Source organism: Molothrus ater, chromosome 6, assembly GCF_012460135.2.
Source record: "Molothrus ater isolate BHLD 08-10-18 breed brown headed cowbird chromosome 6, BPBGC_Mater_1.1, whole genome shotgun sequence".
Classification (NCBI taxonomy): domain Eukaryota; kingdom Metazoa; phylum Chordata; class Aves; order Passeriformes; family Icteridae; genus Molothrus; species Molothrus ater.
In genome coordinates, this window is record NC_050483.2 from 12,129,521 (window position 1) to 12,151,831 (window position 22,311).

General features: G+C 40.2%; 1 protein-coding gene across 7 annotated transcripts in view; it reads right to left on the reverse strand.

Annotated features, from left to right (window-relative positions):
* TUB (TUB bipartite transcription factor) overlaps positions 1 to 22,311 on the reverse strand; it is a 145,193-nt gene that overhangs the window by 33,852 nt on the left and 89,030 nt on the right. For 3 of the 7 annotated variants that reach the window (XM_036384715.2, XM_036384719.2, XM_036384714.2), the window contains exons 2-4: positions 13,113 to 13,164; positions 11,610 to 11,772; positions 465 to 602 (exon numbers count right to left, since the gene is read on the reverse strand). In XM_036384715.2, the coding sequence (XP_036240608.1) occupies positions 465 to 602; positions 11,610 to 11,772; positions 13,113 to 13,164 (353 nt within the window). The remainder of the gene's footprint in view (positions 1 to 464; positions 603 to 11,609; positions 11,773 to 13,112; positions 13,165 to 22,311) is intronic. The other 4 variants (XM_036384716.2, XM_036384713.2, XM_036384718.2 and 1 more) reach the window with 2 other exon arrangements.

The following is a 22,311-nucleotide window of genomic DNA, read 5'->3' on the forward strand; positions in this document are numbered from 1 at the left end:
TGTTATCTCAGTTTAGTTGAACTGATTTTCAAAATGTCCCCTTAACCTCTAATTTGTATAGTTTAAACCTCACTCAGAGTCTCGACAGAAGCAGCTGCAATTTAAGGCTGCTTCTCCAAACAAGATTACTTTCAGATAATCTAAAAAAGCACACTCTTATAAGATGATTCTCTTCTTTTTACCACTGCAAGAAAACACCATCATCTTTCCTTCAGAACTTTCTTCCTCCTCTGCAATTTGAACACTCTCCTCTGGAAAAGACTCCATTTACAAATTTTTTGACTCCAAGGCTGTATGTGCCCAAACACGACCAAGTCACATACACTTTCCAACCTCAGAAAAATTTCAGGAAATTACTTTTAGACAATTTTCAGATTTTCAAATAAATTATACAAAAAACAAGAGAAAGAATTGACAGCAAAATAATGAATTTAACATCTGACATGCAGCTGCATGCAGCTAACCTTTGTGCTTCCCTTTTTTCTCCTTTCTGGTGCTGCTACTCTGACAGCTCGCAGCTGCTGCCTTGGTTTTTTTAGTTGGTTTCGGAGCTTGGGCGTCCACTACCACCTTTACATCTTCCTGTTCAGCCTCCTGCACTGCTTCAGAGATTCAGGGTACCCCAGCAAAAAAGAAAATAAACAGAGAGAGAAGAGAGAAACAGAGAGAGACGAGAGAATGAATTGAGAACTTTGCAAAGGCATAAAAGAGAAAGCAAACATAGCAGAGTTTGGTATTTCAGACAATTCATGCAGTGAAGAGAGCCAAGTAAACCAGAATTTGCAAAGCCACAGTAAAAATCTGGAAGTGTTAGGTTAGCTGAGATATATGTCCTTACATTTTTCTTCCTCACAATAATATATCAACTCCTAACTTCCAGTCCAAAAGTGACATCAGAATATTATTGTGTTACTGGGCTATTGTAGGAAGCATTTTTCCTCACAGTAAAGCTCTGCCAGAATGATCATCTACAGAGGCAGCATGAAGGCAGAAAAAATTTATTTTGACTTTGTAGCACCCATGCTTAAAGCTACATCCTAACTCTCTAAACAGGGAATCATCTGAAGGTTACTTTCAAAGCACATCTTGCACAGTCCTGTAACACAGCATGATGAGTAGACTGGCCATGCATTTGATGGTGAAACTATACCCAAGCTGAATTTAAAAACTCTTCCTACTTTGTAGCATACACAAATTAATTAATTCCTTGGAAGGCCTCTCTACAAAACATGAATGGCATAAATTGTGTCACCATAACTCATGCAATGCTCCTAGTTTTCAATGTAAAAAGAGGCTTTATCATTTTCCTAAAAGCATGACACACTTTGAAGGTAATATTTGAGTCTCTGAAAGCCACACACACCATAACTCTTTTCTCTGGCTAGACCAAACCTCAAAGTTAGATAAATATCACAATTGCCTTCCTGAAATGCATAAAGAAACTTCACAAACCTCACGCCCCAAACTTTAGGTGGGCACCAAGAGTTTTTGGGGTTGGCTGCTGGTCACTGGTAAGTGCCAAGCCTATTGGCTTTATGTGCTGGCCGTGTTTCTCTCCCTGGCACATAGGCTTCCCACCCTTTTTTTTTTTCCCCAAACTAAACTACTTTCTTTAAAAGGATAAAAAAAGTCCACTAAGGACCATCATGGGAAAGAACTGGTTCTCTTAAAATTACTTTTAAAATATCCAGACAAACTTCTTAAACTCCCGAAAGACCAAATGATTCTCAATGACGTGTGGACTGACACTTTTCTCTCTCTGAAGGGGGAAATTCTCCCTAAGCTTCTGGTCTGTGAAGCAACTTTCCTCTTCAACAAATCCTTCAAGCACACGAATAGAAATAGAAACACCAGGGAGATTCTCAGAGGAGAAAGATGAAACAGATTTAGTCATGTCTGTGTAGACTGCAGCTCCCAAACCCACTGCTACCCTCCCCAGCACAGCAATCTGTTATGAGTAGCATTGCATTCACAACACAGCAGGCACCTGAGGCACTCAAACACACGCTCCTTTTCTCATTGTGCAGAGGAAGGGCTCCCTTCCACAGAGAATATACATTAAATTTTTACAGGAGAGACTTGAAGTCCAAAGAAACAGACTGTCACCGCCCAATTTTTCATGTCTGCCTTTGTCAAACACTAATCACAGGACTGCAATCCCTTTGCTGAGTGGAAAGGAGCAGTGGAAATGAGTAGGGCAAAATCAAAGGAGTGAGTGCCCAGGGAAAATGGCACATAAAAGACACAGTACACTGGGTCCTACCTCCACGGGCATGGCAGCCTCAGACTATGCAGGGAACCAGAGTCAGCTCCCCACAGTCTTTAAATAGAGGTTATTTGCCAACCCAGCATTTATGCTATATTTGTACCTCAGTCTCTCTCTAAAAACTAGGCTGTGTTCTTTTAATTGTTTTGAAGATGGTAATCCATGTTACAATTAAATTCAGTACTTTACAAATGACCTATATTAAGTGGCTAGGCAGTTCTCTAAATAATTTTAAATCTGGCTGTATTCATTCACTCAAAAGAAGCACCATTTACTTGCTCCAAAGCAATTATCAATCAGCAAAGGATGAAACTTTCTGACATTATTAATCTTCTCTATCTTGCCAGCCATTCTTTCATTTTACCAGTAAAGCCCTGATGTTTTTTGAGTTACTTTTGCCTCAAAACTTCGAGCAAGAGGCATCTGGTTATAAATTCAGTGAGGGAGGTCCATAGGACAGAGAAGAGAATATTTCCATTGCTTTACTCTGTAAGGCAGAGAACAGGATTTCAACCCAGTAGCCATTCTGAGACCTTGGCTGCTGTCTGTGGTAAATGTGCCTTTCAGACAAAAGTGATGGAGGCTGCAAAATAAGATTCAAATCATAAAGGTAATGATACTCTGCCTGGATTCATGAAAGGAATTGGCACAGAATGTCCTGTTTCCAAAGGATACATTTCTGAGCATTACCATTACATTTAAAGTACTACCTCTATAATAAATCCAAATTTAATCCCAACATGCCATCTCCACCACAAAACCACCTCATTCTTAGCTTTTAGCTATTTGGCAAATAGCAGACCTCAGCTAAGGCTCACCCACTCACTCATGTTTTCTCTGGTGTTGCCTGCAGATACCAAAGAAAGTTTGCTTTCTGTACAAATTCAGTTCAGGGCATATCCTTGCATTTAGGCAAGCTCCTGTCAACAGGCCAGCCAGGATTTGGAATCTTGCAGCCTGCAGACCCAAAGGGACAGTTCTGTGAGCCTCCCCTGCTCAGTTGGTCCAGCAGGCTTGGATGTGGAGCAAAGTGAAAAATCCTGTTTTCTGTTTCCAGTGCTCTCTCCTGCCCTGGAGAGTTGGAAGCAGGACCATTTCTAAGGCCTGTGTACTCACTCTGCAGCTGGTCATTAGCATGGGCAGCTTTGAACTTCTCCAACCAGCATTCCTTCCAGGCTGCCTTTGTGGAGATGAAGCAAGGCAGAGAGGCCGTGTTTATCCCCAGCCACGTTGTCAGGGGATCAAATGTCTTCCCCTCTGCCCTCTGCTGCATCTTTGGATCATTATCTAACAGACTGACAAGAATTTCCCTTCTCAGCAGGATGGAAACCTTGAGGTTAACTACAGCCTATGTTCTCCACAGGCTCTAGATAGCCCATAAAACAATTTGCAGCTCCCTGCAAGAAAGCCTGAATAAGGAAAATGAGATAAACTGGCTCCCTAAGTAATATTCACTGATACAACCATATGATCACATCCTTTGCTGGACATCAAAAAGTTAAAAACAGTGATAGGCAGCACCAGAGGATAAATAAATTAAGAACCTTAAAAGCAGCTATATGGGGATGAAATTTCAGAGACTGTCACTCAAAAATGCTTTAATTTCAGTACAGCTACCCATTTAGGCAGCTTTAAAAATCCCTACTGACGTTATCTTAAACAGCAGGAGACTAGATTTGAAAATCTATCCTGATACTTCATATGCCCACCCCAGATTATTAACATCTTCACTTAAAAAACACCATAAGAATTATTTGTTTGTAACAGAATTTGCATTCAGACAAGAAAAAAAATGGAGGAGCAAGTACTGTAGTGAGTCAGCATTCCAAACAGAAAAATCCACTGGACTCTCAGACCTGGTATTTCACTCTAGTTTGAACTTAATAAACTGTAAAAAAAATGGTTTTGAGATAAATGCCATGCTTACAAATAAAACAACTATGTGACTTTAATTTCAGTACTATTCATCCATGTTCATTATATCAAGTACTGACTACTAACCTCAATAGAGTATTAAAAAAGTTTTTGGGAGACAGAAGGGAGCACAGATTGCAATATTAATTCAGGATCTAAGATGAAAAGAGGAACAAACAGCAAACTGTCTGTTAACATAATACAGGTGAGTATGGAAGGGCTTTGTGAAGGCAGACAAGGGCAGTGTCCCAGCTTTGCCATGCACCACCAATGTCCTAATTCAAAAAAGAAACCTTCCCATGAACCAGTTCTGTGATGGACAACACTCCAGGTTACAGGGATAAAGCCACAATGCACAGCCAGATAAAAGGATGCAGTTTGTAAGCATGTGAGTAAACTATGATGCAGACAACCCAAGGTCTTTTTCAACTCTGTAAATTACCCACATATATTTATATGAGTGGATGAAAATGTAAAACATGCCTTTCCATCTGGCCTTCATGATGAGAAGTTCACACAGGAAATAAGTTTCGAAGCAGCATGAATGAAAATGCAGATTTCTTTTTGCCATTTGTATGACCATATTTCTTGATAGGAGTGCTTGTACACTCTTATGATCTTAGAGAAGGAAAAAAAAATCTTTGAATCATAACTTACCAATCTCTATCACATAAAAATGCCATGTGCTAAAAAAAAGGGTGCTTATGATCAGTACATTATGCAAAGAATGAAGTAAATGAAAAATCACAAAAAGAAAAAACCATTCTAAAATTGTGCAGTCTGTCTGGAAAACACTTTAAGTAGAAAGAGGCTGAACCAGACATTGAGGTATGTGAGGCAAGTATAAGGCAAATATTCATTCTATTTACCAACATCCTCTCAACAATAAAAATGAAACCCAGAACAAGTACCATGCAAAGAAAGATCAACTACAGTTCAGTCAGTGTGTACCTTAACAACTCAATGGGAATTGGATGTCTTTTTCTTACTGTTGCCTGAGAAGCTCTTGTGTTTCACTGTAAGAATGGCTTGTTGCATTTCTTTGTGAAGTTCTAGCCTTAGTCAGTCTAGCTGCTTATTTGGGCTGTTGCTCATTCTTAGTTTATTTAATCAACTTTGATTCTGAACTGGTCTACTATTTCTACAATCATTTAAAAGACATTGGAGTCTATCAGAAATATTCTGAAGATGGGCAAACCCACAATATTTTACAGTGCAATCAAATATTTCTATTAGTTTTACCTAGACCACATAAATAGTTAAATACAAGGATGTGAATAAGGACAAGGACTTTGGTGTGTTAGTTACTGGTTAATCACATGCAAAGATTTAATTCCTGCCTCAAAATGCTTACAATCAAAGACATTACTCCTTCAGCTAGTAACTTACAGTCAGATTCCAGACTCCCAAAACCTTACTGACAGTAAATTCCCTAAGGCTCCTTGCAGTTTATGCCTCTAACAGTGATGTGATGACCAGGCTGATGCTGCAAACCTCAAAATGCTCAGAAGTGAAACGGGATGGGTTTTTTAGTGCTCCAATAAAAGGAACCAATGTACTTGGGAACTTGGTGCTGCTTAAGGACATTATTAAAAGCTCATTGATCTAAGAGTTCCTCAGAGAGAACAAGGGAAGGAATTAAATAAAAGATTCTTCTAAACCCCCACATACCTGCTGCCTAATCCTGAGGAGGGGGAAGGCAAAGGCAGCATGGGAAGTGGAGAGTTGATAGCAATGAACTCCACTTTGGGAAAGCAGACACCTAATAAGGGAAGCTAAAATGATCTATGAAAAACTCATGCCAGGAAGATGAAAGACAGTGATAAATTACATAATTACTTTGTGATACTGGAGCCTTGAGGGCACGACTAGGCTTTAATTGCCCTGACCAGCCTCCCTGGGAGGTTCCACCCACACCCTGCCCATGGGCTTTGCTCCAGCTGAGCCCAGGGCTGTGCTGGAGGTGCTGCTTCCCAGCCTGTCTGCCGGGAGCATCCTGGCACTGCAGGCAGCTCATCTGCCCCCCGGAGATGTGTGCCCTGCAGCATCTCTTTTCCACCCTGACTGGTGCCCTGCAGGGCCCTGGCCCTCGTTCCTCCCTTGCCATGCCTGGGGCTGCAGGGAATGCTGCTGGCAGCTCTGCCTGCCCTGTCTGCAGCCTTTGGGATGGGACTCTGCCTGCCAGGGCATTTCCTGTGCTGGGAGCACCCTCCCTCCTGGCTCCTGAGATACTGCCCAGGACAGAAAGCAGCTAAATATCCAGGAGTAGCTGAAAGTAAATACACTACAAGTGGGACATTAAAGGAAAGAGAAGGGAGTTTCTCAGGCCATTTCCTCTAAACTTTCCTCTCAAATAGTTCAATACCAAAAACCACAAAAAGACCTGTGGAACACTTGCTACCCACTGCCCTCTGCTCCTTGCTGCTGGGTTAGTTTGTTTATTTTGGAAGTGCACTGGTGCAGTAAGAACTGCTGACAAATCAAACAGATGCTTTAAAGATTAAGGTGAAGAGACTGCAGCTGAAATAAAGATTTCAGAATATCTGCTTATTGGAAGTTAAGTATTTTGCCCACATGATGTTTGGAATGCTGCCTGATCTCTCAATATTAACAGCCCTTTGCAAAGAACATTCCTTGCTATCTTCAAAAAAATAAACTAATACCTACTCATTCCAAGGTCAGTGGAAAACAGGGATGGAGAGACACTCTTCTGACAAGGAGGCAAATATATGATTTTTTAAATTAATACTTAACTGATGTCATCTTTTAAAGCTGACAGCTAAGGATACTCATCAGAAAACTCTCATCATTCATGGTAAATAGCAGAATGACATGTCAAATTTAAAAATCCAAAGCTATGAATTGTCATCAGAGGTCTGTTTAACACACCAAACAGCCATTATACCTAGATGTGCTGCCAAACGCCAGAGGAGAAAAGTAAAAAAGTCATTCTGCCTTTTAACACATGGTTAATCTAAATTGGAAGTTGCAATGGAAATTACTCTGAGAGTATCTAATTGAAAACATTTTTAATTTCAAGTCTTATATAAAAACACCGCAGCTGCAACAAAGTATGGCAATATTAATGAAAGCATATCTGGCACTCATTCAAATCTCTGCCTTCCTCAATGCTGTGAAAAGAAAAATCACTCCCCAGTGGAAATTCACCATTTTCACAGAACTAAAATCTCTGTAAAAATGGGCTTTCAGCATTTGCATTAAATGTAATTAAATAATGTAATTAAATTGTTGCAGTAATTAGTGTATCTCTGCATGCTATTTGGCTCCAGGAATGCTCAGTATTTGCAATCCAGATTGAAAAGAACTGTATTTGTAGCAGAATTTTGCAATGTCAAATCAGGCTAAAATGTTTGTTCAGATTTTCAACAAACTTCACAAAATAAGTTGAGTAGAAATACATGAAAACAAGCAAGCAGATGTAACTGTGACATATTACAGAACAGCAAGAAACATTTTAAAAAAACTTTAAACAAACATGTAGCAATATGTCCTTATGAAGGACACTGAATTGAAAATAAACCAGAACATGTGAGAAGACAATGTAAGTGATCTCTCCTACAAAGAAGGATTAAATTTCTTGTGGTAAATGAATGCCTTTGTTGTCTTTTATTTAGAATTTAAATTTAATAGCAATACAAAAAGTTGTTATTGGTTCTTACGTGGCTGTTTATAATGATGAAATAGGAACTGAGCTGCATTTGGTACTGAGAAAGAGAGAGGCTTTATTGTAAACAGAGCCATAGAACAACATCATGGAAGTCAGTGGAAGGATACCCTATTCCTTGAAATGGCAGGCAGATAAATGTGGGGCCTAACTCTACCTACCTGATCTGCAGGTGCTGTGTTACCACTGGCTGAGACTCCAGCTCAAACTAACCCCTTATAGACCTGAGTGCCAAGGAGATTTTATCTCATGTTGGTTTTTTCAGCCTAATTCATCTCAGTTCCTGCAGGTAACTTCTGTTGTTATTAGTTAATTAGTCATTATACCAACAACAAAAGGGTTTAAAAAAGATACACTATATTCAACTCATTTATAAGGTACAGTAGCTGAAGACTTCCAGCTGTAGGTGAAATACGGGACAAATGAGAAGAAATGTTCTGCGTGGAGACTCGTGCATGGTGGATTCTGCGGAGCCACTTCCTCACTGGAAGAGCAGCCATCTCCTTAAAAGACTGATGGTACGCAGAGGAATTGCTAGCAACCCTTGGCAGGGAACATAAATACCACTTTGTCCTCCCAATGTGTCATTTCTCTGCCTTGAAGTCATCTAAGAAAAAAAAAAAATGGCATTTCTGGCAATCCACAATTAGCTTAACTAGCAAAATACGGTGTTCTACTCTATCTACCTACAAGTAGCTCACCAGGCTGATGCTCTATTCCAAAACAAGAATGACTGACTTTCTACTCCAATCTCTGATAATGATTCTGGAATTAAATGAGTTTTTACTGCAAAGTAGAGTTGCCCATGAGGGAACCATTGCAGCACAGATAATGGCATCAGAATAAGCAATGGCAGTGTATGAAGGAGAATTTCCCAGCACAGATAATGGCATCAGAATAAGCAATGGCAGTGCATGAAGGAGAATTTCCCAGCACAGATAATGGCACCAGAATAAGCAGTGGCAGTGTATGAAGGAGAATTTCCCAGCACAGAAAGCCCAGCATCTGAGAATTGCTGAGATGCTATCTCTGACCTACTTTGCTCAAAGTACCATAGAGATATCTCCACACAGGCATCCAATTATTTGTTGAAATCAACAAGTACTTTTGTGCTACACAGAACCAGTGCAAGCTAAAAGAGAGAGCAGAGCAGGATGATAGGTGGAAAGAAGTGTTCTTTCTGTAGCATTTGCTAGCACAGGAATTGATTTCACAGACATGCTCATCCAAGGAGTGTAGTTCATTCAGTAGAGCATCAAGTCCCATCAAAGAGCCATTCTCAATTTGGAATCAGCATGCCCATAACAGCCACAAATGAACGGAAAAGAGCAGAATAGTTCTTTAGAAACAGCCCAGCTGTCTCATGCATCCGACACTGCCACATACAAATGTTTTCATTGAAGGGGGAAAAAAAAACCTGCCAGCCCTGAAGCTCAATGCCACAGTTAAAAATGGTCATCAAACCCCAAAATGTTTCCTGCAAACTGGGGAACTGAAGACATTAAGCACATTCCCAGAGAAGACCACACCAAAAAAGGACACTTTGAGAGTTCTTGTGATATTTTCAAAACCAACGTGCCTAACAAAGGATTTTACAAGGCAATAAAACACCCTGCTAGGTAATTAAATTCTTCTAAGATGGCTCTTGCAAACTGCATGGTTTATTGCAAAGAGAGCTGTCCCAAGGGATTAACAAATGTCATGTTGAATATAAGAAACATTATATTTCTTTGCTTCTCTGAAACCTTGTGAAACATTGAAAAGGTTTGAGAGACAAATTTAGAACAAACTGATTTAGGGAGAATAAATCCTAAGTATTCCAATGAACGGTGTGTTATAATATGACAGGAAGGGTCACTTTTACCTTAAGAGCACAGTTAATCTCACTGAGAAAATCCTCCCTGGTGCAAATTGGTGTACAATTTAGCTCAGTTAGTACATATATGAAATTTGTTACCAATTATGTGATGAGAATTTCTTTTTCTCAGATTTGTGAAAATTAAAACTTTGATCAACTGGCAATATAAGGGGTTTAGTAAACAGCAGTATCTCTCTGCCATAAGATATTATTTCTCAGAATAGCTCTGTACCTTTGATAAACTCTTGAGTGTAAGAGGAAAAAGAAAAATTTCTATTTTGTCTGATTAAAAAATAAACACACTAAATGTTTGTGCTAAATCAAATATTTTGGTTTAGACTGGAAAGCAATTCAGTTTAATCTTTAAAAATTACATCCCAGACCCAGAGAAACAGGCAGTAAAGAGAAATATTACTATTTTTTTTAATATTTAATAGAAAAAAATTAAAATAATACTAAGTTGAAAAAATAATTCTCCATCTGAAACCACTTAAGGTATCCTATTTGCTTGCAGAAACAAAATTAAAAAGGCCCATTATTACCAAAACCTCAACATTTAAGCAATGCAATTTCCAGATTCTAACAGTAAATTCTGTAGCTGTAATCAGCTAAAAGTTTCCACCAATTGCTAACCAGGAGGAAAGACTCTGAAACCTGCACTTCTCAGAGCAGAATTTGTTATTGTATACTAAATACCCACCTTGTTCTTATGGAAAAATAAGACCACCAAGTGAAAACAAAACAACAGAGAGACAAAAAGTCCAGCATGTGGAGTAAAACTGGCAGAAATGTGAACTGAATGCTGGGCTAAGGTTTTGTTTGCATAAGAGTAGGATACTGGTTGTTTCTGGTTTTTTTTTAAACAGAGTTAGATTCATAAAGGCATCTTAAGATTTAATGCGTAAACCCCAAAACCCAAGTACTCTGCCACCTAACATCATTCCCAGCGAGAAAACTGCCAACTGCATTCCCAATCAATATCAGTAGATATTGATTCAGCTCCTGTCCCACAAACTCATAATAGTCAGGGAAGGAAGCCTTTTGCTATTGAAGCTTATGAATCCCTTATGAATTGTATGTAACTTAATGATCTGCAAAACAAGAAAACTGGAAAATTACTGCTCTCTATAGATCTTGGAGGTGTTACCAACCTGGAATGATAGCTACAAGAGTCAAATTTTGGACAAGGATTACACAAGCTGCCCCTTAGGAAATCCTGAGGAAAAGTACACACATATCACTTTAGAGGGACAAAAGCATGGACAATATGAGAACAGAACTAAATAATGCCTGGTTTCCTTAGGATTTATTTCTGATTATTAAGGTCTTTGAAAAGAAATGGCATTATAATTTTTCTCCCCTGTGGGTGTGATGCCTTAAGTGACTCTATCCCTACTGGATCCTGTAATCTTTAATGAGAAAAGGAGACATTGTACAAGTTTGAAATGTTCTTCTCTACCTGTTTTAATGGACTTTGCAGAAACACAGAATCTTTGAAATTACTATCTTCAGTCAGAGCTGAACTTAGTTAATAGGTTTCAAATTTATCATTACCTCTGTAAGGCTTAAGTAAAATTACATGCAGAGGAACATTCAGAGAGGAGCTCATCAGCTCTACTTAGTAGGAAGCAAGGCTGAAGACACTTAAATAGCCATGGCAGAAGGGACAAGCTGTCCCTTTCCCAGTTCAGCACTGAAATGGCAGCTAGGTACCTTGCTCTCTCCCATTAGGCTACAATTGCAAATTCTGATGGTTTTATCCCAAGTGAAGGATATCAAAGTTATACTAAAACACGCAAAACAAGAGCTTTTGTTCTCCTGAGCATAAAATGAGCACCACACTAGGACTCTCAGCAAATACAGCTGCAGGAGGTGGCATTCTGTACCATGGTATATGGTGCTGCTGTTGCTGTTGAGATAGGATTCAACCAGCGGGGCCTGCTCCTCCGAATGTTTCGTCCTGCGCGTCCTTGCCCGGCTGTCCACGTTGGACTGAACCATCAGTGGCTCCTGGCGCTTCTTTTTCTGTTTCTGTTCCAGCAGTGCTCTCTGGAGAAAAGACAGAGAAAAGCATCTGTTACTGCCCTCCAAACAGCAGCAACCTTCCCTGGAAAACAATGGCCAGCTTTACCCCTTCCCCGGCTCTACAGCCGTGGCGGTTGGCAGGCGGGAGATTGGGACGTCGGGTTACAGGAAACCTGTCCAAAAAACCACCACAAGCAGCCCACTGTTGAAACACCTTCTGCTGAAAACAGCAAATAATTAAAATACATCTTTCTGAGCAGCCCACCAGCTGTCAGAGCTTGCTTGGAAATAACCCTTGGGAAAACAACAGTGCGAGAATACTGGCTGTGAAGCAATGGGAGGGTAAGCAAGAGCACGAGGCAGAGATGCCAATTTCAGTTTCTGTAAATTAAAAGCAGGTAATTGCAAACTAGAATCGAGTGATAATACTGGACTCCAGCCCAATTTAACAGCTATAATAGATGAACTTTAATTAAACACTTAAATTTCTCAGCTAGACCTGGAGAAAACCAAAACCTTTGGCATCCAGTGGCACCACTGGGACCTTATTTGAGCCCTCTTCCACAACCTCAGAGAACTGAACTGTTAATTTTACTTATCTATTACCTTACCTTTTCCTTGCTTCTGTACAGTGATATTTTAGCTTCTAGGAAGGAGATGCAATAAAACTGAGGAATAAAAATGGAGAGTGAACTCTTTCAGCTCCCTAAGTTGTGCTAACACCTCAACATGACTCCACCATAATCAGAATTAAGCACAGGATTATGGCATAAATAGTACTTGAATTTGAAAATGAGATGCTGTTAGACACACAAGCTGATGAAATAGTGGCAATAGAAAAGGATAAAATTAAACTCACAAGGTTTAACTATAAAAATGACAACGTTTTTTGAGAAGGGGACCACAAAAAAAGTAAAAGCAGAAACCTCAACTCCCATTAAAGCTTGATGACACAATTCCCTCAGATTTCATGTTCTGACTCCCCTGTACAAGTCATGTAGGAATGCAGTCAGAAAATAGGCAACATAGCACACAGGGGCACTAGGTTATAGCCACAAGAGCTAAATCCACTGAATAAAAACTTTGTGGTTAACCTCTGTTGGCTGGTGTGACTGCTTCATCAGTGGGGTAACAAATACATTGTACAACAGCTTAAAACAAGTCCAAGGCAGTGGGAATCACTCAAACCACAGTCAGAAGACAAAATTTAATGGAAGTTAGACTTGTGAGTTAACTTCAGCCTCCACAGATCTCTCTTCTGCATCTCCCAATCAGAGGATGCAATTTTCTATCAATTATCAGTGTTTTCATTACTCCAGGATTCAGACTTTAGGGAGCAAGAAGGTTCTCCTCCAAAATCTTACCTGTCTGTCAAGCTTCTGCTGACGCAGGCTGCTCCCCTCATCATCCAGAACACTGCAAAGACAAAGAGTACATAATTGGAACAAATTTATCACTCAAAACAACACCTAACAGCACCCAGTGGAGGAAACTCTCACAGGAGTTATCCATACAAAAAAAGTGTGCCTGCACAAAAAATTTGGCTTCAGAGGATTTAAATGCAGTCCACAAAAAATTGCAAAACTCTGGCTCATACCAACTTCAACAAAAATATATAATCAGGCAGCTCACAAAGAAATGCAAAATCCACTGTCTACAGCTTGGTTTCTTTTCCACTCTCTTCTAATGCAAAACATCAATGCATAGAGCACAGAAATTGAAAAATTGCATATAAAGCCTAGAAAAAGGGAGGAGTGTAAGTGAACTGCTTAGCAACTCAGCAATATTTAAAATTATGGTAGAAAAATTAACCACCTAGTCTTTTGCACACTGAAAACCATAATGTATTCCTGAATATTCCTGGATATTTATTCCTGAGAAGTCACACTTAGTGCCACACATTTCAACCTTTAGAGGTAGGCAAGATGAACAGCATTGCTCAGTGCCATATTTCTCTCTGCTAATTGTTCCTTGTTGGGAGCATTGAATGCTCCTGTGCATTCAATCATTTTCATTAATTAGATATTAAAGACTGGCACTGAAATCAAAAAGCTATTTTTGCAAAGTACTTTAGCAAACTACTGACTAGGCTTTATTTTTCTGGAGAACAAAGGTCTCTATTGTAAGAACACTATAGTTAAACATTGAACATAGATAATTGAATCTTTTAAACAGTAATAGGTCATCTACAGGGAAAATAGTGTTATAGAACAAAAACAATAGCCTCTTACAAGGAAAATTAATTTTCTCCGACAATACACTTTTATAAAATGTTAGCCCCTTCTCTTATATCACTCTTAACAATCAAAAAGAGAAAAAAAAAAGATCCAGGACAAACAAACCTGGATTCTGACCTACATACAAACCAACAGTACTGCAATGGAAATTGCATAAAAAACGTGAATCTCATGTATTAATTCAGAGTCTTTAGGAGACAGTAACACTGTAGTAGAGTTAGAACAGCTAATAAAGGCATGCAGAATGCCCCCTTTCCTATGCCAGCATTATCAAAGACCTATAATTAAGCATTTCTGGTGGAATCAGCCTCTTACAATTTTTATTAGGTTATAGGCTACAAAAGGCTGATGTTCCACAGATTGAAACTGCGCTGTTCAAGCACCTCAGGTATGAAATTACCATCTCTTGTAGAAGTAATGCATTGCCCATACTCCACAAAAAAGATTAAAGAAAAAGCCCCTCACAGTCATAAAAATGTTCTGCTTTACACCAAGCATACTTCATTTTATAAATTACAAAAGTTGTAAAAGGAAGACACACATTCCTCCATGGTATACAATCTCAGGTTTGCAGAAGAGTGTTTCACTATGGCTGCAGCAGTATTAGCTGCACTGCCAGAAAGCAGAACTACCCTAATGGAGATTTTTGGCCAAACAATTGAGTAAAAGATGCCTAAGTGTAAAGTTTCAGGCTCAATGGCCTGAACAAATCCTCCTCATTTCAGACAATGCCTGAAAAAAAGCCAAAACCATGCAATGATGCTAACAGAGTCCCCAAGAACTGCAGAGACAGCAATGCATACACCATCTCAGCATCCATGTCCTGGCATGATACACTGCAGGGAATATGGGGGCAGGAAAATGTCCTGTGCCTGCATGGGAAGCTACAACAAGGCAAATTCAGGTTCAGGCACAGCTCCTGTATGTCTCTTAATGCCCAGCTATGGCATGGTAAACATGGCAGTTTAAATAACACCAAACAGATTTGCATTCAGCATTCCAGGAATGCAAAGCAGCTATCAGATACACCAGAGGACTGCCAAAAAAATATAAAACTCCATCCAAAAACTATGGATGTTGCAATGCTAAAACACCTCTCCACATTGTCCTTCTTACTGCAAGACTTTTTTTTTTAAAGCTTCTGAATATATGCAATCAAAGCTGAGACTGAGAGCAGCACACCTTGAAAACCAGATGACAATGTCATCTGGAGCTCCCAGCTCCGTCCTTATCCACTTCATATTTAATAAAGTTCTGAGTAGTTTTCCACAACCTTTTTAGGCATGCATAAATGACAAGCCTTGCATTTAACATTCAACAAACAAAACTCAATTCCAGCTTTCTTCACTGACACCAAGATTCAGTAGAATATGGTTGCTTCAACAACCCCCTCTCCCTCCAGGATGCTGGACTGGTATGAGAATGCCTTGCCCCCACCACTCTTCTGAATCCTTCACAGGATAATGTTAAAAAAGGCATTATTACCACCAACTCTATCTTTTTTAACAGTTACTTGGTTCCAGTATCACTGGAAAGCTGCAGTTCTGTCCTTTCTTCATGTCTAATTACACTTATGCAACTCCAAATAGAAAAGGGGTTCAGTTTAGCCTATATATTCTATACATTACAACAACAGAGTCCTCCACTTTCAGACTGCACTTGGTGAGTGTTTTCTGCAGAACTGCTGGACCTTGGAGTTGCTGACCAGCAGCCAACATTTCACATTCCCCAATTTCCAATGAACAAAGTCTCCTGAAACTGGGTGACTTCCAAGATATGCCATTAAGGGAAGTCAGGGTTTAAATATATGCATGCATAAATAAGTAAGTAAATAAATAAATAATATAAGCTCTGTTTCCATAGCAATTCCATCAGGCCCTCACTCTTGCTCCCTTGAAAAACATCTGCAGAGCACTCTGAGATGAAGTGTGTAAGTGCCACCGACCCTTTTTCTCACACTTCAGTGAGTCCTTGCAGAAAGATTTAGCAGATCATCTCACCACAGCACCTGGCATTCTCTTGGATGCTCCAGGGTCCAAGAGCTGAAATCTACCTCTGGATTTCTGCCTTTTATTTCCTTGGAAAACACAAAAGTGTTTGAGCAGAAGCACAGCCCTTGCCCTTCCTCAAAAGAGCAGGAATCAATTGCTCATCCCTCTGGAAAGGTTGTACACATGGTGAGGACCCAGCCTGTCCTGCCCAGTCCTTTTATTGCACTCTGGTCCAAATAACTGGGATGGTCAGAAACTAAAGGCCCAGTACAGCAGAAAAACTGTGACTGAAAGATGGCAGGAAATAGTCTCAAAGAGAGAGAGAGAGAGAGAGAGGCTGTTAGAACAATTCTGCCTACATGTTTGATGTGATGCTAGAAAATCCCAGGAGCACCATGAAACTCAGTCAGATTTAATAGAGAAATATAACTTTATAATTCATGAAAATTGAATTATTGAAGAGCATGCATACATATTAGCAATCTGCTCAGCACACTGAAGTATCCTGAAGATCCAGTAAGATTAATTTTCACTCCTATTAGATCAAGGATCATGCATCTGCCTGGCATCTTGGCTATGGCTCTGACCCACTTAAAACAAAAAGCGATTTTACACTATACATAACATTGTAAACAGCCTTTCAGCTCTGCAGTAATAGTCTAGTCCAAATTCAGCTGACAGGTCAGAGCTTGGATATATTTCCTAGCAGATTCAGGAAAAAAACTTCCTTCAATACAGAACCTGAATAGTCCACCCATTAGAAGTTACTGGTGCTGAGTTTAAGAAGTCAAGCCTATAGCTAAATATTGTAAAGATTCCTATCAGTTGCTTCCTATCAGTTGCCTGGACCAAGGCCCAGAGAGATTTAAGTATTATCTTTAGATAGCATTATTTTCAAATTTCAATAATGGCATTCAAGTCAAACATCTCAACTCTCGTTTTTTAAAGGAAAAACATTAAAAGTAAAATCACATTTTAGTCAAAGTACTATTTTTTCATACGACCCTTTTAAGACACAAAATCTATTTTGCAGAAACAGTTTCAACACTAAATTCAATTTATAGTAAGCCAGGCTTACTAAAGTACTGCATGTCATAACAATGATGAAAACATGAGAAAAAATTTTAGTATTCTCAGGTTTTAATAATCTCTGTTCCTTAAAAAACATTTAGTGAGAAACCCAAGGATGGAACTTCATGATTACAGAAAGCTCCACCCTTTACTGAGATGAGATAAAGACAGGAGATTCTGTAAGTCAATATCTTGCTAAATTTTTACTGTAATTCCACATGGGGTGATTTCAGTTAAAGTAAAATGTGAGAAGACTTAATTCAAATAACTATTTTCACAGCAAGTACTTCGCCTTTGCTCTTTGAAAATGCAAACTGCTTGTATTTCAAGAAGCCATTGCAAGAAAAAACAATTAAGAAGAAATGTTTCTAATTAGAATGTCCAAGATGCATGTAGTCACTAATTTTATTTAAGGGTTTTTTTTTAAAGAAAAAGTCTGCCACAGTAAAGCAGTTCTATTGCTTCTGACTGATGAATAAGGCAATGCTTTTGTTCCTTCCTGACACTGCTTCATTAAGGAACATTTGCCATGAAAATAACTTTTTTACCAGGACAAAGGTCCAACATCTCACCTAGCACATCTCTACAGTCCAACAAAGCAGACTCATACTACCACTAAACTTTAACACACAGTTTGAGAAGTGTCACCCTTGTATTTTCTCTTTTTGTTGCTTTATAATCTCTTACTAACAGCAGCACCCAAAAACTCTGTGTGAAATCAGGGACCTTTGCACAAGCAAAATGAATATACATAGGCAGAGAAAATTCCTGAAACAAACAGTTCACATTATAAAAGATGAAGAATTGGACAAGAAATTGTTCCTCCCATTTAGAACACTGAACCAGAAGCAAATGGAAAATTAGAGGGGGTATTTTCATCTTGAGTTTTTTCTGCCATATTGTGAACTTCAATTCAAAAAACAATGGATGATCAAACCAGATAGAAAAAAAAAAATACACCATACCAGACTAATCTTCAAGATCACTCAGATCTTTTCCATGCACTCCTGCTATGAAGAAAGCTGTTATGTTGCTGTGTCAAGACAAACAGGTTATGGGATCCTTAAGAGCACAACAGACTCAAAAGAACAAGAATGGGTGTAATGTGCCATTTGAACATTACAGTCTCCAAAAACACAGGAAATAAAATTCCTGTAAAGAGATAGCACTTGGCTGACTGGATACCATCTGTCATATTCACCCAATTACACTTCTCTTAATCTCTGTAAAGTCTCTGCAGTTCCATAAAGCCCAACTGCTCTCAATAATGTTACTGTTAAGTCCTTAAGAATGAGCTTTCCTGCAGCACTGATGAAATGCTGCTGTAAAAGCCCATTAATGGGGTTAGGGACCTGCAGGCTGAAGTCATGCTCTGGGGGGAACGGCACACATTTAGGTTCTTCATACAAGGGAAATTCAACCAGCTCCTAAGCAGTGAAGTCGGCAGAAATGCCAACACCTGCATGTCCCCACGTAAAACAAGGTCTGCTGCCCCACAAACTGAGCACACCAGAAGCCACTTGGGAGAACATTATTGTATCAGGCACACAGGCTAATCAAAGACTTATAAATGAGATAAAGCACTCTGAAAGGGCTCTCCTCATGCTAGAAATCATCAAGCCTTTCTGACCCTAAAGCAGCTGCTCAGTCATCTGATTTACAATAAAACCTGCAGTCCTCTCTTTACAGTAAAATGAGTGACTGCTTTCCTGGGCCAAATAAACCAGCAGAAGTCTGGATATTGAGGAGCAACCCAAGGACATTGAGTATCATTTTGCCCTTCTACTGCAAAGATCAGCAACAGCAGTGCTTGGATTTCTCCCATGTTCAGAGGGCAGAGAGGGCAACCACCTACCCTTAGAGGCCACCTAGTCACCACTGAACTGACCAGGAAAGTACAGACACCAGGAAATCCTGCAGAAATGGAAATTGCATTTCTTTAGGCGAAGCTTCAGAGGAATAAAGTATTTCATTGTGACTCTCACATAATAAATAAAAGCATGCCAGTCCAGGACAGCATCACCTCTTCTGTCAGTGCAGAAGACCCCTAAAAAGACTGAAAATAGTAAGGAAAAGGTTAAGGAAAAAAAGGCAGAAACATGAAACAGATTTGTAAGAGAAGTATCAGCACCAAGCCAGCCACACAACAGAAGATGCAGAGGATCATACACTGTGCTGATGATCCAAATGGCACTGAAAGTAATGCCTGCAGGGCAGATGGTTGATAGCAGACTGCATTTGCAGTTACACAAATAATTACAGAACCAAACGCATTATTTTCTTCTCAAATCCTGGATGGCAAACTAGTTTAAAAATCAGCAAATTAATGAGACCTTCCTGAAAGGTTGTTGGTACTATTTGCTCCAGTAAGGTTTATCTAAATGTCCTTTGTACATTAAGATTTATGACACTCATTATGTCTGGCAACAGTTCTGCAGATTAACTGAGAGCAAATGTAACAACAGGAACACATTCATATTTTTTTTTCTTAATTCCATGTAGATAATTGTTAAGATTAACTCCAGCCAAATCCTCATCATGGCCACACAATTGCCAGAGATCAGGTTGGGGAAGCTAAAGCCCTGATAGAATTAAATCTGGCCAGAGATGTCAAGGACAGCAACACAAGCTTCTGTAAGTACACTGCTGAGTAAAGGAAGATGAGGGAAAACATGTGCCCTCTCCAGAAGGAAACAGGACACCTGGTTACCTGGGACATGGAGAGGGCTGAGGTACCCAGTGACTTCTTTGACTCAGACTTCACTAGCAAGTGCTCCAGCCACACAGCCTGAGTGCAGAAGGGAAATGCAGGGACCAGGAGAATGACGAACTGCTCTCTATAGGAGAAAGCCAGGTTTGAGACCACCTCAGGCAGCTGGAGGTGCAGGAGTCCATGGCACCTGATGAGATGCATCCGTGGGTCCTGAGGGAGCTGCCAGAAGGAGCAGCTAAGCCACCACCCATCGTACTTGAGGAAATGTGGTAGTCCAGGGAAGTTCCTATTGAACTCAGGCACATGGAAAATGAGGAGAGGGTTGGTGACAGCAAAAACAGTGACAGTAAGGGCAGATCATGCCTGAAATATCTGGTGGCCTGCTGTGACAGGGCTACAGCACTGGTGGATGAGGGAAGAGACACAGACATCATCTTCCTGAACTTTTGCAAAGCATTTGACACAGTCTTGCATGACATCCTTGTCTCTAAACTGCGGTGGCATGGATTTAACAGATGGAGCCCTCAGTGGATGAGGAACTGGCTTGATGATCACACTCAAAGAATCATGGTCAATGGTTTGGTGTCCAAGTGGAGACCAGTCTGGAGTGGCATTCCCAGGATCAGTACTGGGACTAGTGCAGCTGTTCCTGACAGGGACAGTGGGATCAAGGACACCCTAGTAAATCTGCCAACACCACCAAGCTGTGTGTGTGTGATGACACACTGGAAGGGATGCCATCCTGAGGGACTCTGGCAGGCTGGAGAGCCTCATGAAGTTAAACAAGGCCAAGTGCAAGGTCCTGCAGCTGGGTCAGGGCAGAAGCACAGGCTGGGAGGAGAAGGGATTGAGCAGCCCTGAGGGAAGGACTTGCGGGTGATGGTTGATGGGAAGCTCAACAGGACCCAGCCATGTGAGTGCTCATCCCAGAAAGCCAAATGTGTCCTGGGCTGCATCAAAAGCAGTGTGGGCAGCAGGGTGAGGGAAGGGATTCTCCCACTCTATTCAGCACTCCTGAGACCCGACCTGTCTCCAGGTCTGGGACCCAAAACATAAGAAGCATATGGAGCTGTGGGAGCAAGTCCAGATGATGGCCAAAAAGAGGATCAGAGAAATAAAGCACCCTCCTATGAGGAAAGGCTGAGAGAGTTGGAGTTGTTCAGCCTGGAGAAGAGAAGGTTCAGGGGAGACCTTGTTGTGGCATTCCAGTGCCTGAAGGGAGCTACAAGAACAATGGAGAGGGAAGTTTTACAAGGGCATGTAGTACAGGACAAGGAGGAATGGCTTCAAACTGAGAGAGAGTCAGTTTAGATTGGATATTAGGAAAAACATTTTTACTGTTTGGGTGGTGGGGCACTGGCAGACATTGCCCAGAGAAGCTGTACATGCCCCATCCCTGGCAGTGCTCAAGGCCAGGCTGGATGGAGTTTTGAGCAACCTGGTCTAGTGGGAAGTGTCCCTATCCATGGCAGGGAAGCTGGAATGAGATGATCTTTAAGGTCCCTTCTGACCCAAACCATTTTACTATTACATAACAGCATTTTGGTCTCTTTTAATTAGAACAGTTCATCAAAATAGATCTCCAGTTGTTACAACCTTAGGGGTATATGAAACCAATAGCAATTGTAGAAATCAAATTTTCTAAATGTTCTACTTAGACTGAGTTCTTGAAAAACCCATCAGAGTCAGGTAAAACATATTGTTAGATGCAGATGTGTTACAGGATATAAAAAAACAAACACTGACCATTCACTGAGCAAATAGCCCAAGAAACTCTCAGTGCTGAAGGGAAAAACAGGAGCTCTGCAGATATTTCAGATATGCTTTGAAGTAATGAGATCCAGCTTTGAGTAAAATCAGAACAAAACTGTAGTCACAGAAAAAAAAGAAACTACAGTTTAGGACCTGAAATGCCTAGGCTGACAGCTTTCAGTGAGGATGATAAGCAGCCAGGAAAAGATCTAATGAGATGAAAAGCAAAACTATTCCCTACAGCACATTGCATGTTTTAAATAACTGAACTACAGGGCTGCCACTACTGCCCTGGAAAGATCAGTTGAACTAATATTTGTACAGATTCATTCTCTGCAATTACACAGAACTGAACAAGATAGCATATGGCAGTAAAATGCAGGTAATGAAAATATTACCTACTGGAAGAGCTGGGTTATTTCTCGCCCTCCCTCAACACACACAAACTCTAAACAAAACATAAGAGAAGGAATCTATGTCCCAAAAGAGACAGCTGAGTTTAATAAACATGAATGATGGAGCAGTAAAACACAATAGCCTTTGGGTGATCTATGCTAAAATTGTATTTAAAGTAGTTTGACGAGAAGTACCGGAACAGGAGCAAATTGTGAAGGGAAAAAAGCCACCCGCTGTGACCTGGAGATACAGTACCTGCAATGCAGATGGATCCAGATGACAAATGACATGACTTTCAGGAAGTGCCTTTATCGAAAACACATCGCTGCCAGCACTGGAAAGATCCAGCCCGAGCAGCCAGGTTTCTCTCTCAGTACCCAAACCCAGCCAATCTCAGCTGTTA